The sequence below is a fragment of the Boeremia exigua genome (assembly GCF_020726555.1).
Source record: "Boeremia exigua strain MPI-SDFR-AT-0100 chromosome Unknown C7974scaffold_16, whole genome shotgun sequence".
Taxonomy (NCBI): Eukaryota; Fungi; Ascomycota; class Dothideomycetes; order Pleosporales; family Didymellaceae; genus Boeremia; species Boeremia exigua.
This window is the reverse complement of record NW_025763533.1, coordinates 518,005-531,787: the sequence shown is the minus strand read 5'-3', so window position 1 is coordinate 531,787 and position 13,783 is coordinate 518,005. Positions and strand designations below refer to the sequence as shown.

At 53.2% G+C, this 13,783-nt stretch overlaps 4 protein-coding genes across 4 annotated transcripts; 1 reads left to right on the top strand and 3 right to left on the bottom strand.

Annotated features, from left to right (window-relative positions):
* Positions 1-889: 889 nt before the first annotated feature.
* Positions 890-3,333, top strand: C7974DRAFT_406750 (uncharacterized protein). The gene is made up of 2 exons (XM_046143170.1): positions 890-1,302; positions 1,350-3,333. Exons 1-2 carry the CDS (start codon positions 1,191-1,193, stop codon positions 3,137-3,139), a joined length of 1,902 nt encoding a protein of 633 aa, XP_045991010.1. The 5' UTR covers positions 890-1,190; the 3' UTR covers positions 3,140-3,333.
* A 535-nt stretch (positions 3,334-3,868) lies between these two features.
* Positions 3,869-7,466, bottom strand: C7974DRAFT_406747 (uncharacterized protein). Its single transcript, XM_046143169.1, has 5 exons — positions 7,274-7,466; positions 6,834-7,212; positions 6,376-6,783; positions 6,172-6,327; positions 3,869-6,119 (listed from the first exon to the last, which is right to left on the bottom strand). The coding sequence occupies exons 1-5, from the start codon at positions 7,300-7,302 to the stop codon at positions 4,119-4,121; spliced, it is 2,973 nt and encodes a 990-aa protein (XP_045991009.1). The 5' UTR covers positions 7,303-7,466; the 3' UTR covers positions 3,869-4,118.
* A 548-nt stretch (positions 7,467-8,014) lies between these two features.
* On the bottom strand, positions 8,015-9,843 carry C7974DRAFT_88711 (major facilitator superfamily domain-containing protein). Its single transcript, XM_046147443.1, has 5 exons — positions 9,642-9,843; positions 9,281-9,593; positions 9,010-9,224; positions 8,614-8,960; positions 8,015-8,564 (listed from the first exon to the last, which is right to left on the bottom strand). The coding sequence occupies exons 1-5, from the start codon at positions 9,762-9,764 to the stop codon at positions 8,084-8,086; spliced, it is 1,479 nt and encodes a 492-aa protein (XP_045991008.1). The 5' UTR covers positions 9,765-9,843; the 3' UTR covers positions 8,015-8,083.
* Positions 9,844-11,829: 1,986 nt separating this feature from the next.
* Positions 11,830-13,773, bottom strand: C7974DRAFT_324031 (class I alpha-mannosidase; the record flags this gene model as incomplete). Its single annotated transcript, XM_046138937.1, has 1 exon — positions 11,830-13,773. One exon carries the CDS (start codon positions 13,771-13,773, stop codon positions 11,830-11,832), a length of 1,944 nt encoding a protein of 647 aa, XP_045991007.1.
* Between the last annotated feature and the right edge of the window lie 10 nt (positions 13,774-13,783).

Genomic DNA, 13,783 nt, shown 5'->3' with positions numbered 1-13,783 from the left:
CGGTATCTAGCAATTTCGATTAATGTGCGAAAACCACAGTCTTATCCTCCTTCCTGTCTCGGGGCAATACTCCTTACACATCGTCTCATGTTGATCCATGGCGCAACAAAGCGGGCAATTGTCAATACGACATTGCTCAGTGGCAGCTGTGCAACCTTGCGATTTTCGCGCTGAGCTCGCGGCCTCGCTGTCCAATAGAAACTGCGCCGGTCAGCGCGCCACAATGACTGGTCCCTCGTGTTGAAGGCAAATTCGTCGCCGTTACCTTATCTATCAATTGCTAGCTGAACACCAGTACGCTTCGGGTAACGGAGAGCGTTCTGAGCGACCTCATCGGTCGCGTATCTCGAGGTGGGCCAGCTGTGGTCCGAAGTCGGTGCAGTGACATTCAAATCACCCGCAACGGCGAAGACGCTACGATGTGCTGAATCTTCAACGCGTCACTCAGGAACCGGCTGCATGACCCCTTACAAGGGCCTGGCGCGCCATAAGCCTCCATCAGTATACGCTGTGCGCCCGTGATAGGCGACTCTCTTCTAATCCAGGGCCCGTGCCATCGTTCGCTTCGCACCGGGCTGCCGGGCAGGCCTGAGGATGTTCATCTGAGACCTGGCCATGAACGCCTGAAATAACCTCTTGCAACGCACGGAGACGACTGCAACCAGCGTCATTTAATCCAACGTGCCCACGATCTATCGTTCGTTACTTTTCTGGCCTCTGAGCACCCTGTGCACATCAAACACGTTACATGCTTTACATCTTGGCGCACTGTCGCAACCTCAGCCTTGCCCCAACTTTGGGTTCGCAGCAGGGATTAGGTCATACTACCGCAGGGGCTCGAGCACCTCTGCGGCCAGGTCTCCGTTTTAGCTTCTTCCATGGCTTTTCCAGAACAATTCCCACCCGCGCTCCCCGCTGCAATCTGGTGATGTGATATAACAACCTCGTTGCGCCAGCACTAGTTGATGCCTGTCCGGGGAGACGTTCGTCCATTTCTAACCCCTCACATTACCGGATACTACTTGGGTACCCTTCTTTCCTCTCCTTCTTCTACGAATGCATAACGCTTTACTACCAGACGGTTCCATTCAAGACTCGGATTGTGTTCGGTCGCATAACGGTGTTTTCGGCATGTTCAGAGGAGCCGTTTGTAGATCTGGTTCCTGCTAGTCACTTGGGGTTTTCACAATATGGAAGACCAGGTCGAGATCCCGGAGGAGTCGATGCGGCATATCGAGGCTTTGCTAGCAAGACATCCCCCGCAGATGATCCAGAGGATGTTCGCACAGACGATGGAATCTCGTAGGCTACACATCTCGATCGTTCTCTGTGGAGCTAAGATTTAGTAGGTCGCAACTCGATATCCTCGCTCGCGTCAACGAACACTACAGCAACGAGCTCTACGTCATCGTCCGGCTCATCATGGCGGTCTCGACTATCGATCGCGTCGTCATTTTCAATCTCCACCGGGAGTAGTGCTGCTTCTGTTGCCTCTTCAGGTTCTTCCCGCTTTAGGATGAGGAGAGCAGAGCCTCGTTCCTATCCAGCCGGTCTCGACGCCACGCCTGTTTCTGCCATGCTGACGCCTGCCTCGGACATTAGCAGCCCACTTGATAGTCACGTTGAGCACAGTGTCACGCCCACAGACGACGTCAGCATTTCCTCGCCAAACTTGTTCTCAGATGAGAAGAGTCAGAGCCAACCAGGCGAATCATACATGTTCTGCACCTACTGTGCCGAACAGAAAACTCTCAAGACTTTCAAGGCGAAGTCCGACTGGAAGAAACACGAAGCAAGGATGCACGAGACTGGCGAAGATTGGGCTTGCGTTGTGAACGGATGCAGCCGCATCTTTGATCGTCAGAAGGATTTCATCAAGCATCATCAACGCTACCACTCCGGTCGGCCACTGCCATCACTGACAGATATTGGTATCACTCTTTTGCCTAGAAGAGTTTTTGGATGTGGCTTTGACAAATGCAAAGAAGTGAGCATTGGTTGGGACGAACGGTGCGATCACGTTGCCAAACACATGAAGAACGGCGCAGCATCCGAGCAGTGGAAGTACTCGAACGTGATACGCAACCTGATCCGACAAGAAGCGCTACATGAGACTTGGAAGGAGATCATCGCTTGCCTTGATGAACGGCTGAAGGAAAATCGTGCGCAAATTAGCTGGTGTCCGGACAACACCAGAGTCCTGCGACAGAAACTACAGTGCTGTGATCTCAGGCCGAGTCGAGAAGAGGTTCTCATTACAGCTTTGAGTCTTCGGTCTGATATTGTCGTGGATCTTGGTCATCAGCAGGTCCCAACAGGCTTCGTCACGCCCAGCAGAGACTCGGTCCCAAATGTTGACAAGTTGTCACGCGAGCAGCGAATGCAGATTTTAATTGGCCACTCGAACGTACAGCTGTCTCGGACTAGGCTGGCGAGCCTGAACGCTGCTCTACTCGGCGTCACGACCCATACACCCAACTACCATTGCGGGTCGTCACCCTTCGGCGAATCAAATTCTCCCACAGTCGACACGAGCGAGCGTCGTATCAGCTATATGGATATAGACCCGGGCAATTATCTGGATGTCGCACAGCCGCATATACCAGATATGCACCTTGATATGAGTGCACCTCAAATCCATACTCCAGCCCAGGACAATGAGCAGCAAATGCAACAGCAAACAAGCGAATACTTGGATCAGAACAAGACCCCCCCAAATCCACTTGGGTGGTACTACCCGAGCTACTTCGATGCTGCGCCTCAATTCGAGGAGTCTCAATACTACGACCGACCATCCCTCGGGCAGGTGATCTCCAAACCACTGCACAAGATCGGCAACCGCCTGAGCACATCGCGAAACAGCTCACGCCCAACATCCCACGCCGAACAAAGCCCCGGGGGAATGAACGTCGAGTTCGCCATCCAGAACCCCGTAGCGGCGCTCAGCATGCGCAACCTGCAAGCCTCGATCCAGACGCAGCAGCAACTCCACGCCGAGCAGCACTACCAACACCCGCATTCGCACCACCAGCAGCCCCCGCCGCAGCAAACACTCGCCCACCCGCAACCCCAGCACTTCCGCAACACGGCCCAGATGCAGGACCAGCTCCACATGTTCACGACGCACATCCAGCAATGATCACGACCGGCATCCAGCGAGCATCTAGACGTCTCCTATGTCCTCCCTTTCCTTTTCATGTGGTTTCGTATGTGGTTCTCATTGATACCCCCGTGCTCCGGCACAATGATAGACATGTATTGTAATGTACTCTGCGTAGAGAATAGAGCCGCAAGGCAGGTCTCGACATACCAGGCACTGTCTCATCGCGTGCGTAGCTGTCTCTGTGCCACTTGCTGAGCGTTGATGTGTGTTTCGTCGGCCCGCGGTCCCGCTCCCGCTATGGCGTGGCCGCGTAGGGGTCTGTGGTGATGACGTCGATGGGCGCCTTGATTGTGGTGTCGCCCAATTAAGCATCCCTTTTCGATGGGGTGGTCCCGACGCCAGTGACCCTGGCCTTGTTCACTGCCGTTTTGTGCTCCTGCAATTAGCCTGCATCTTTCTAAGTACCTGTTGTGCTGGTGTGTGTTTCATGTGACAAGCTAGTTTGAAGGACATGTGTATGCCGCAACAAACTGAGATGACATTCTAAATCTCTTTACTGAGTTAGTGAGAAACCCGGTTGCCGGATATTGTATAGAACCTTCCGTCGACTTGTTATATACGTGCTTATATAGTCGGGAGCAACTGGGCCTAAGGTTTGGTGAGACATCTGTGGCGGCTACAAGATTGAGTAGAGGGATGTAAGTGTGTGCAAAATCTAAGGACACTAGTCGGCCTAAGCAGAGAGAGTCCTATTCTGTTTCTAGTCCACAGGGACATGTAGTGATATGTGACGAGGAAAGAATTATAGATCTGGTAGTGATGATCTGCAGGAAGAACGATTATATACTTATTGGCATGTATGTTGCTGCGTTACGAAGATTGTTACAGAGAATCGCAACACTACTGATACTCCGTAGCCCGACCGTGTGCAGAAAGAGACGATAATGTTGCCATTTCCAAGTAGACCACGCAATGCTACGCTAACGGCACGATGTAACTCATCTATGTCTCACCACTACCTACTCATCCTGAAACCGATCTCCGTCCTCTTGTCGTCGGTCAAGCGTCCCCACTCAAGCAGCAGCCGGAACATGTAGACTTCCATGTCCTCCTTCCTCAAGACCTTTTCTGTCCAGACCTTGCCCTGGCGCGCGATGGCTTCAGCTTCCTTCGGCCTCCCTTCCATCATTCTCTTACTCCTTTCTTCAACGCCATAGCCGCCGAAGTAGGCGACAATAGAGAAGAGATCGTGAAGTCTCAGATCGACTGGCACAAAGTGCTTCCAAGCAACCAGGCGATCGTCATACCATTCACGGAATATGCCAGATTTGAGAACGACAGAGTTCGTTTGCAGAAAAGGGAGAAAGTGACGCGAGAAGCCAGCGCCATCAGCGTCGAAGAGATACCTGTAGCGCCAATGTTGTCTGATGTCGATATCGTCGACAGCCTTGAACTCGCGAGACTGATCGATGCAATCTTGGCCAGTACAGTGCTTGAGCTCGGTGAATTGAGCGTCGATCTTCGTTTCCAGCATATTCTTGACGTCGGACCTACGCTTCATGATATACTCGAGCTTGTCGGTGTGGTCGCCCTTAGGAAGGAACATAGGCAACCTGGCAGTCGTGTTGAAGTTTAAGTAGTGCACGAGACGTTGGCGAAGCATGCCCTTCCAGGTTCCAGCTGTGCTTATACCTTCTTCTGCAGGACCGCGCCAGAAGAGGATATCCTCCTTCTGTTGGAAAGGAGGATCAGGATACTTTTCGTCGAAATCGTACTTCGACTTTCCTAGATAGTTCCACGGTGAAGGGTACCGAATATCAACGAATCCGGCGGCGCGACTCTGGCTGAAGATTGGAACAATGCCGTGGGTGGCTGTAAGATTTGCCGGACTGAGATAGACGCCGTGAAGGTTTGCGATGTCCGGTTGGTGGCACAAATCCGCAGCCATGCTCCAATTTGACACGAAAGCGCCCATAGAGTGTGGTGTACTACAAGTGTGGCAGAATATCTTCGTGTTCCAATGACGCTCTTTGCGCGCGCGAGATTCGGAAGAACAAGCCACGGAACCATGCGTCTGGAAAGAGGGCTTGAACTGAGCATTTTCGAAAAAGTTTGGATCGTTTCGTATGTTGTCGACGTTGGGCCATCTATCTGCACGGTCAACACTAAAGTCAAGTCGGGCGCGAGACGGATCGGGACTGGGGTATCGTTGCGGATTGCGCAGGGCGTTTTGTAGGCGATCGAAGGGTACTGCAACACGGGGCTCGCTGCCTAAGTTGAAGGCAAGATCCATGTCGGGAAGGAACTCTGTGAAGTGCTTGATCATGCTGGTGGCGCCATCAAGGACCCATTGGTGTTGCTCAGGTATAGCACCGAGTACCTCCGCGGACCCACCACGGATGCGTATACCACCCACTTCTCGATGCGTAGCCAACACAGTAGCTGTACGCAATCGCAGATCGTCCGGGGTGTACGAAGAGTACAGAGCGAGGTCCTCTTCAATGCTATCGTAATCATCGATTACGATGGAGTTCCGTGCGACGGCAAATTGGTACCACTGGTCGAAGTTCGGCGGTGGATCTCGTTTGTAGCGCTGCTGATAGTTCACAATGGCCTGAGCAAGTGACTGGCTACGATGCGCTTGCGACGCCCATTGTTCGTGCTGGATACTTGCTTGCTCGATCAGAGTTTTGATGGGGTGTTCAAGGATGGGTTCTTGTCGACGGTAGACAACAACGCCAACTGAGAAACTTATAAGCAGGAGAACCAAAGTTGCCGACTGGTTCCTGCCCAGCCGGACCGGCACGGTGAGGCGTATGCGGGATTCAATGTTGGTATCTGTGACCAGATGCAATATAAGCGCAATGGTAAGCAAAGTCAAGCAAAGCACAAGGCTGACGGTAGACTTTGGTGGAAATGCGTGGGACGCGCCGGTCCCAAGTGCTCGAAGAACGCCGATGTATGCAGAAGAAAATGCAACAGTGAGCACCGCGCTCATAACGCCGTATAACCGTGCCTGTTGGGTCAGCGTTCGCTCTAAGTGGGCAGATGAGATGATCGTGACTTACCGATTTGAGAAAACAAAATGTCATAAAGGGTATCATCAACGACAAACGCAACAAACCAAAAAGATACTCGGATGGCAACGAGAGCATCCACTCGCGATGCTCCGGCATGGCAGGGTATACAACAATGCCAGTAACAACAAGAACTAACGATGAAGCCTGAGGGCGCGTTAGCAACTACAACACCACGGGAGTCGTGTGACATACAATGAAGGTCAAGCCAATCAAGAAATTGTTCGATGTACCATCCTCAAGCCGGATAGACCAGTCGTCGACTGGGGAAATTCCATCATCGACCAGACGGTACAGCAACTGAACAATGACGGTGTCCAGCACAAACCCCACAAACTGAAGGGTAGGTATGAGGGCCGCGGACGAGTTCGAGACAGGGCAAATGTAGGTTGATCGCAGCGCGCTAGTCTTGATCAGGACGAGGAAGCTGCTTATGGAAAGCAGAATAGAAGGGACGATATAGCGTGTGGCGTCGCCATAGGTGAAGGTTAATACCCGCTCGAGCAGCGTCTTTGGTCGTGAGTCAGCGCTCCAGGCGGGGTACTGGGGTTGAGAAGGGCGCCGGATGCTGTGGTAGAGCGCGAGGACGACAGGGAGGAATGTCTGTCGCAAAGTAAGTAAGTCACATGTTCACGGAGACATCTAATACACACCACAGCCGAAGGGCCGCTGCACTCGACGTCTTTTGTCACACGGTAGAAGACACCAATGCGGCCGCAGATTGCGAACAGCAGCACAGCGAGGAGTGCGCCGACTGCCCTGACACTCGACGACTTCCTGCGACCGACAAGCCCTGCCTCGTTCCATTGTTGCTCGGGGTGGTGTCTGCTGTGGGCGTCGTTGAGAGGTATTGCAACATATCGCGCGGGCAGCTGTGGCTGGTGCGGTCGGCCGGGCCAGGCTTCAACTGCGACAACGAGCAGGCCGGTAAGTAGCAGCACAACGCAGGTGGTGTGTAGGGGCTTGTCGAGGGCGAAGGAGTACTCTATGGGCGTCGCAGTAGACAGGTAGCTGCTTGCTAGTATAAGGCCGCTGAGGAGCACCGTCAGCAATTGTCAGAGCACTTCACAGCCATGTCGCACTAGGCACCTACCACGGAAAGAAGAGCGCCTTCTTGTCCATGACCGCCGCATTGCTTGGGGGCGCACTCTATGGCTGCGGTACGGCGCAGCAGAAGTAGCGAGAGACACTGTACATCGTCTTGGGGTGGAGGAAGTAGACACTGCTGCACGCTGAGGTGTGAGCTGCCTGGGGCTTGCGTCCTGCGCCTCAACCCATGCGCTAGGGACAGACGCACTGGGCGGGGAACACGGCCTTATGGGGGCTAGCGGCTCGTTCGGCAGCCGTCTGAATACGCGTGGATACGCAGACGCCAAAGGAGCCTTTCTCTCAAGCAATTATGGGGCACTACGTTTGGTGTGTGTCCCGACAATGCCTCGTGAGTGGCAGCCGTCAGGCTCTGTCGCGTTGTTGATTCAGCGACGATCCCAGGAACGCGCCTTTTTGGTCACCACCCAGCACGGCAATCGCGGCACGGTACGGAAGGAACGACCACCAGAATTGTGGGGGAGGCGATTTTTAGAATCTATTAAGGCTTGGTATGAAGTACAGCAAATGCTGTGGACTATTTAGGGGTATTATCGCGCGGATTCATGTCTGTGATCACACTGCTCCCAGGCACCACCTGTTTGGCAAAGCGAATCATGCAAGAAGGATGAATATCTCCGTAGGACGCCTGCTTCTCAAAGCGCACGCGGATGAATGAGTAATTCAGCTGCAGCTTAGCAATATATTTGTTACGACAAGAAAGGTTTAGATCTAACTGCAAGAGTAGGTACCAGATGTGTCTAGGTACAATACTCCTCCATCTCGTATTCCTGGGCCACGCGGCGTCGTCATCTCCTTAGACCCTCTTCTCGTCGTCATGCACGGCCTCGGTCTGCAGCGGAGATCTATCCTTTGAGCCATACCCATTCTGCTTCTCCGGATCGCTGGCCCCAACATCTTCAATGCCGACCTTGGTCTCATGAAAGCTGTCCGCGATGTTCCGGTAAGCCGGCACAAAATTGACACAGATCGGGTACGACCAGGCAGCGATGAAAAACACCAACGGTACAACCATCGCGAATGCAGTTGGCGAATAGCCAGTTGCAATGTCCACTGAACCTCGGGAGTCCGCTGCCACAAACAGGAGTGGGGGCACCACTGCTCCGCCTGACACACCAGCTACGATAAAGCCGGAACCGCGCTTCGAATACTTGCCGAGTCCTCGCATACCCAGAGCCACGATGGTAGGGAAGATGATGGATTCGAAGAACAAGACGATGAACAGCATGCTCATTCCAGTGTTGCCGCGCTCGGTTATGGCAGGAATCAGGAAGATACTATCAGCTGTCAGCGAACCCATCGACATCAGTACGTCAGTCTGCTTACATGCAACAAGTCATGAAGACGAGAAATGTCCAACGAGGCTTTACAAACTTCATGATTGCTGAACCAACAAAGCGACCGAGTGTGAAGGTGCCTTGAGCGCCAGCTAAGAAGCGTGCAGCGTCCGCGTTACTCGTAGCCTGCGGCACCCCATTGACGTAGCTACCAACTCGCGATTCAGTAACATAGTTGATGAAGGCTCCCGCAATGCCCACTTGCGCTCCAGTGTAGCAGAACTGAGCGAAAGTGGCGTGGAAGAGACGGTATTGCTTCTTGAAAGGCTTGACGTCGGTGCCTGCGTTCGCAACCTCTGCTTGGAACGCCATATCGGCGTCTGTAATTTCGGGGATCTTTCACCAAGTTAGATCCAAGCTCGACTACCGGAGTAACCCAACTTACGGTAGCAAAGTAGAACACCACTGCGAGAATGTACACGAAGCACGCGATCGCAAGATACACCCACTGCACATTCCTCAGCGCCTCAGAGCCTTCACCCACATCCCTAAAGAAGACGTAGGAACCGAGCACAGGCGCAACCACACTCCCGATACCGTTGAAAGCCTGCGCAAGGTTGATACGAAGCTCCGAGTACTTGGGAGGCCCGCACACAGCCACTAAGACGCCGTTAGCAACACTGTTTCCGCAAGAACCCTGCATGTCGACCACTCACGGTATGGGTTTGCCGCCGTCTCAAGGGAGCCCAGCCCGTTTCCAATCACAAAGGTGGCTGCACAGAAGCCGCCGAACGAACGGTACACAAGGCATGGCCAGGTCAGAAGCGCGCCCGTGCCAAACAGGAATAGGCCCCAGATGAAAACTGCCTTGTAGCCCCAGTGCCTGAGCAGCCAATTGGCGTGGCCGAGTGAAGCAAGCGGGTAAGCTCCAAAGTAAGCTGCCTGCAGTCCGGAAGAGCGGGCGCGCGTGATGCCGAGTTCAACTTGGAAGTGCTTGTTCAGGGTATCAATGAGACCGTATGAAAATCCCTACAGAATTGTTAGAGGCAGTTGTTCAAAACCAGGATATACACTTACCCAGAGGAAGAAAAGGATGGTGACTAAACAAAGCGGCAAGATCGAGGCTCGCAGAGTAAGCTCCGAAGCACTTGTGCGCTGGTCATCGCGAGTGCGCAGGGTTGGTTTCTTGAAGAACCCCATATTGCCAATTCACGTTCTGGTAGACGATAGGAATCTGCATAAATGTGCGGGTCCTCCACTTCAAGTACTGCCGTGTTCCAAGACGTTCGGTGACGATCTCACTCGCACCATGCGCATGCCAACCGTTTTCCATCCCTGTCGTCGTGCTGCCGCTGCTGCTACAGGTTGAATGCTACCGCGGCAGTTGCAACCCAAGCCCTGGCTAGGCCAAGACTGGGGTAGGTTCTGGGGTAGATGTCGCGGGGATCACCGTCTTTGTTGCTGCTGAGGGTATAGCGCCTGAAGCAAGTCGGGGTAAGTGGAGACCGAACGCTGGTGGTGTGACGCAACCCGCAGCGGCCTCGTGACCGGCAACATGTACCCTACAACGTCCCGTCAAGTATCGAGCGTTTGGCCCTAGCCCAACATGCATAACTACCAATATGTAGTGGTTCTGCAACTCAGGATGCGAGAACCATGGAATGCTGAGTCGATGACGGCCTGCGTCCACACTCTCTTGAACCCTGCGCAGTCTGCCCGCACTGCTTGACCCTGGTAGCCATGGTGCCACGGTACTGCTTTTCGAAGCCCATATATGTATACCTACTCACTAAAGTCCCATGACTGAATACATAGCAACCTACTCGTTCACAGAGCTCACCATCACCTTAAGACAAATGAAGCACTCTCCAATCCACATCAACACGACAAACCACTCTCACACGCTTTGATTTACAGCTCCAAAACCCAGAACACGCCAAACCCAACGCTTCTACCCAGAACAAACCCAACCAAAATGCCAGCACGAACCGCCTTCCAACAACTCTACGACTTCGTCCTGCGCTGCAAAATCCGCATAGGGTTGAACACCATAACCGACATGCAAGTCCTCGAGGGCGTCATACTACGCACCTGGGCTGTGCCGCGCGAAAATGCCCCATCTGCTCTAGCTACGTCTTGTTGACAGCGTCTTGTTGACAGCGAGCAAGTAATCCCGTCCACGCGGCCGAATTATTCAAAGTGCTTGAGGGTGGCGTTCAGTAGCCGCGAACTACCACGGGATTCGAGAGAACGGGACGACTGGTCGGACGAGTCTGTTGATGCGGATGCGAGCGCTGTGCCATACCGTGGTACCAAATCAGCTTTTATTCAGCATCGGCTTCGTCTTAAACTCTGGCGCGGATGGAGATCTAGACGGCCATCGCAACCCCAACCTTAACGATTCCAGGAGCAACCTGCATTAAGCATGCCTGCACATCGCGATTTCGAGAACTCGACTGCACTATGGTTTGATCGATACGGGGGAATTCGATATCGCGAGCTGGAGATGTATTTTGACCGAAACGCAGCCGACCTTATTTCAACGCGACTGAAGCCAGGATCAAGTCAGGACAGCTTCTTTTAGTGTTAAAACCAGCTACAACTCTTGCTTCATCTGAGATGCTGCACCGTGCTGCAGCGGAGGCCCCTTGATTAGCATTAAGACTAGCCACGACTCTTGCCTTGTCTAAGATACTGCAGTGCACTGTGCTGTAGCCTAAGCCTCTAAACAGCCCCTTTTAGCACCAGCTACAACTCTTGCTCCGTCCAAGACACTGCACTGTGCTACAGCCACGGCCTCTGATTGGCGCCATTCCGTGTAACTACAACTCTTGCCCCATCTACGACATTGCACCGAGCCCAGGTAGTGTGGAAAAGACCGAGGATTGTCAGTTGCGTATATCCATTTGGGACGACAGGAACGAAGAAGGGTCCGAGTTCGAATATTTGGTCAGCATGCAAGATGTTGGTCAGCAGCGCTGGCAGTATGGGCTTGGGAGGTGGTCGTGCCATGCGGAGCGTTTGGAAATCACGCCAGGAGGTTTCTGGTCTATTGGCTGAGAGGCACAGGTTCAGTTATTGATCTGGTAGCCACGTTGCTAGTTGTATGCGTTTATGAGGTGCTTGTAATGTATGTGTCTTTCGCATGTACCAATGCATTTCCATCTATCGAACGTTCTATGATGTATTTTTCAACCGAGTTGCAGCTCACTGAAGATCAGATCGGCTGCCTCTAAGTCTAAGGCCTCTCAGACTGACCACGATCTTATAGCACGCCGCTTCCCGCGGCCGCCTTTGGACGTCGGAAAGGATGCGCCTCTGTATTGAACACCCAGTCGTCGAGACTTATCATATCGGGGCGGCTGAAAATGAGGTAGAAATATTTCAACGTCTCAGCCGTCCAGAAGCTCTCCATCTTATCCTCCAGATTCCCCTGCCTTATCGTCGCGGGACCATGGCCGCGGAATCTCTGCCCAACAGTGTATTGTTCTGTGCCGAAATCGGTCTGGCCGGTGACGTCGAGCAGCTGCCCGTTGGCGTACGGTGTGCGACTGTTTGCGACGATCGAGATGAACATGTCCCATGCGCTGTCAACGTAGTCTTGCTTGCCGGTGATGCGGTGCAAGATGAATACGGACTCGATGGCTTCTGGTCTCAGCAGATATCGTTTGTCGCGGATACTTGTCCAGCCCCGTGGTAAACCCCTTTCCAGCGCTATCTGCTCTGCATCCTGGCTGTATCGGCTGCCGTAGCTGTACATGATCTTGTCTTGCCACGCTGTCTCATTCCATTTGCACTCTGTGCGGCTTTTGCAGGGCAAAATCTTGAAGATTTCGGGTGAGACGCCGGTGGGCATTGCGGCGTAGGCGTATATGCATCCTCTGGTCAACTTCTCGCCAATCTCAACATGCGATGGAGAGGAGAAGAGCCGGCCTGCCAACCCGAACATGCCGCCGGTAAAACAAGTCAAGTGTTGCATTTCTGGGTCGAGGGTGACTTCAGTGGGCCGCGACGAGTGTACGTCACCACAGAACAAAAGATCTTTGCTGAGTTCCTCATCCTGAAGTTGGGGTCGGAAAAGCATGTGTTCATCGATCTTTACTGCAGAATCAGTGTACAGTTTCTGGTACACAGGTTCGAGGCCGCCAAGCAAGGCGTGCATCTTGGGGAAGTACTCGTACGTGCTGTCGGCGAGAGCGCCAAGGGAAAAGAAACGGCTTTGGTTGAATTGTTCTTTGCGGGCATTCAGCGTAGTGGGCCAGAGACCTGGTATGCGCGTCGTATCTTGAGTACGATCGAGGAGTGTAGTGATGCGAGCTACAGCATCGTAGTACTTCGATTCCTGGGTGATCTGCGCTAGACGTGTAAACTCCATAGTCAATGATCCGAGACAGGCGAAACAGATGCTGGTCTCAGCCGTGGGAGGTCGGCCCTCAGGATCCTTTGCTTTCTCTATGTCCAGCCACCCTGTGGGTGTGTGATTTTCAGTGTCAAAAGCACGGTAGAGCATCTCGCCGAGCTGTATGGCCTTCTCCAGCAGAACAGGCTCTTGACTGAGATCATAGGCGCTGAGCATACCGCCCAGGTATCGAATCGTCGTCTCGAAAACACTGATGGTCTTCATGTCTGACTTGCCAAAGTCGATAGCTGAGACAGCCTGCACACCTTCGTAGAACTCTTCCTTTAATCCCATGATCCAGAGTGTATCCAGAGAGTCCACTAACGTCGCACCCCACCCACCGAAGGACTTGAGGCCAGCCCCTGTTATGGGTTTGAGCTCATCTTCTGCCCAGGCATACGCACGATAGCTGTCCCAGCTACGCTTGAACTCATCCCGTACTGCGACTCTCTGTATCTCCCTTCGGTCTCTCTGTGCCCTCGTCTCGGGCGGAAATTTGAACTGCACTCGCGGCAGTGCTCGAGGTTGCCCCTGCGGTAGGGGTGTGTAGGTCTCGATTGCATTTCGAAGAGGAGCGGTTCTCCAATCATACGATTGTCGAGATTTGAACGACGAGAAGCTCGGACGATCATTCATATAAGCTTTGTGGTCTTCGAAAGATATCGCAAGGGCATCGATCGGTGCGCAGAACCAGGTGTAGTATGCGCCCAGTGCAGCAGCTCCTAGAATGATGTATGCAAGGACTCGCTGGTGCTGGCGCGACATTTTGGGATTGCCTGCTACATTGCGAGGTAATTTGATACTGCGCATCATCAGGCAG

Excerpts from the sequence above, each read along its gene's own strand:
- C7974DRAFT_406750 (XM_046143170.1), top strand. The coding sequence starts at position 1,191 with ATGGAAGACCAGGTCGAGATCCCGGAGGAGTCGATGCGGCATATCGAG. Across the intron at positions 1,303-1,349 it reads CGCACAGACGATGGAATCTC|GTCGCAACTCGATATCCTCG; the intron begins GTAGGCTACACA and ends AAGATTTAGTAG.
- C7974DRAFT_88711 (XM_046147443.1), bottom strand. The coding sequence starts at position 9,764 with ATGGGGTTCTTCAAGAAACCAACCCTGCGCACTCGCGATGACCAGCGC. Across the intron at positions 8,961-9,009 it reads TGGTGTTCTACTTTGCTACC|ATCCCCGAAATTACAGACGC; the intron begins GTAAGTTGGGTT and ends ACTTGGTGAAAG. Across the intron at positions 8,565-8,613 it reads GTCTTCATGACTTGTTGCAT|TATCTTCCTGATTCCTGCCA; the intron begins GTAAGCAGACTG and ends GACAGCTGATAG.
- C7974DRAFT_406747 (XM_046143169.1), bottom strand. The coding sequence starts at position 7,302 with ATGGACAAGAAGGCGCTCTTCTTTCCGTG. Across the intron at positions 6,784-6,833 it reads GCAGCGGCCCTTCGGCTGTG|ACATTCCTCCCTGTCGTCCT; the intron begins GTGTGTATTAGA and ends ACTTTGCGACAG. Across the intron at positions 6,120-6,171 it reads CATTTTGTTTTCTCAAATCG|GCACGGTTATACGGCGTTAT; the intron begins GTAAGTCACGAT and ends CTGACCCAACAG.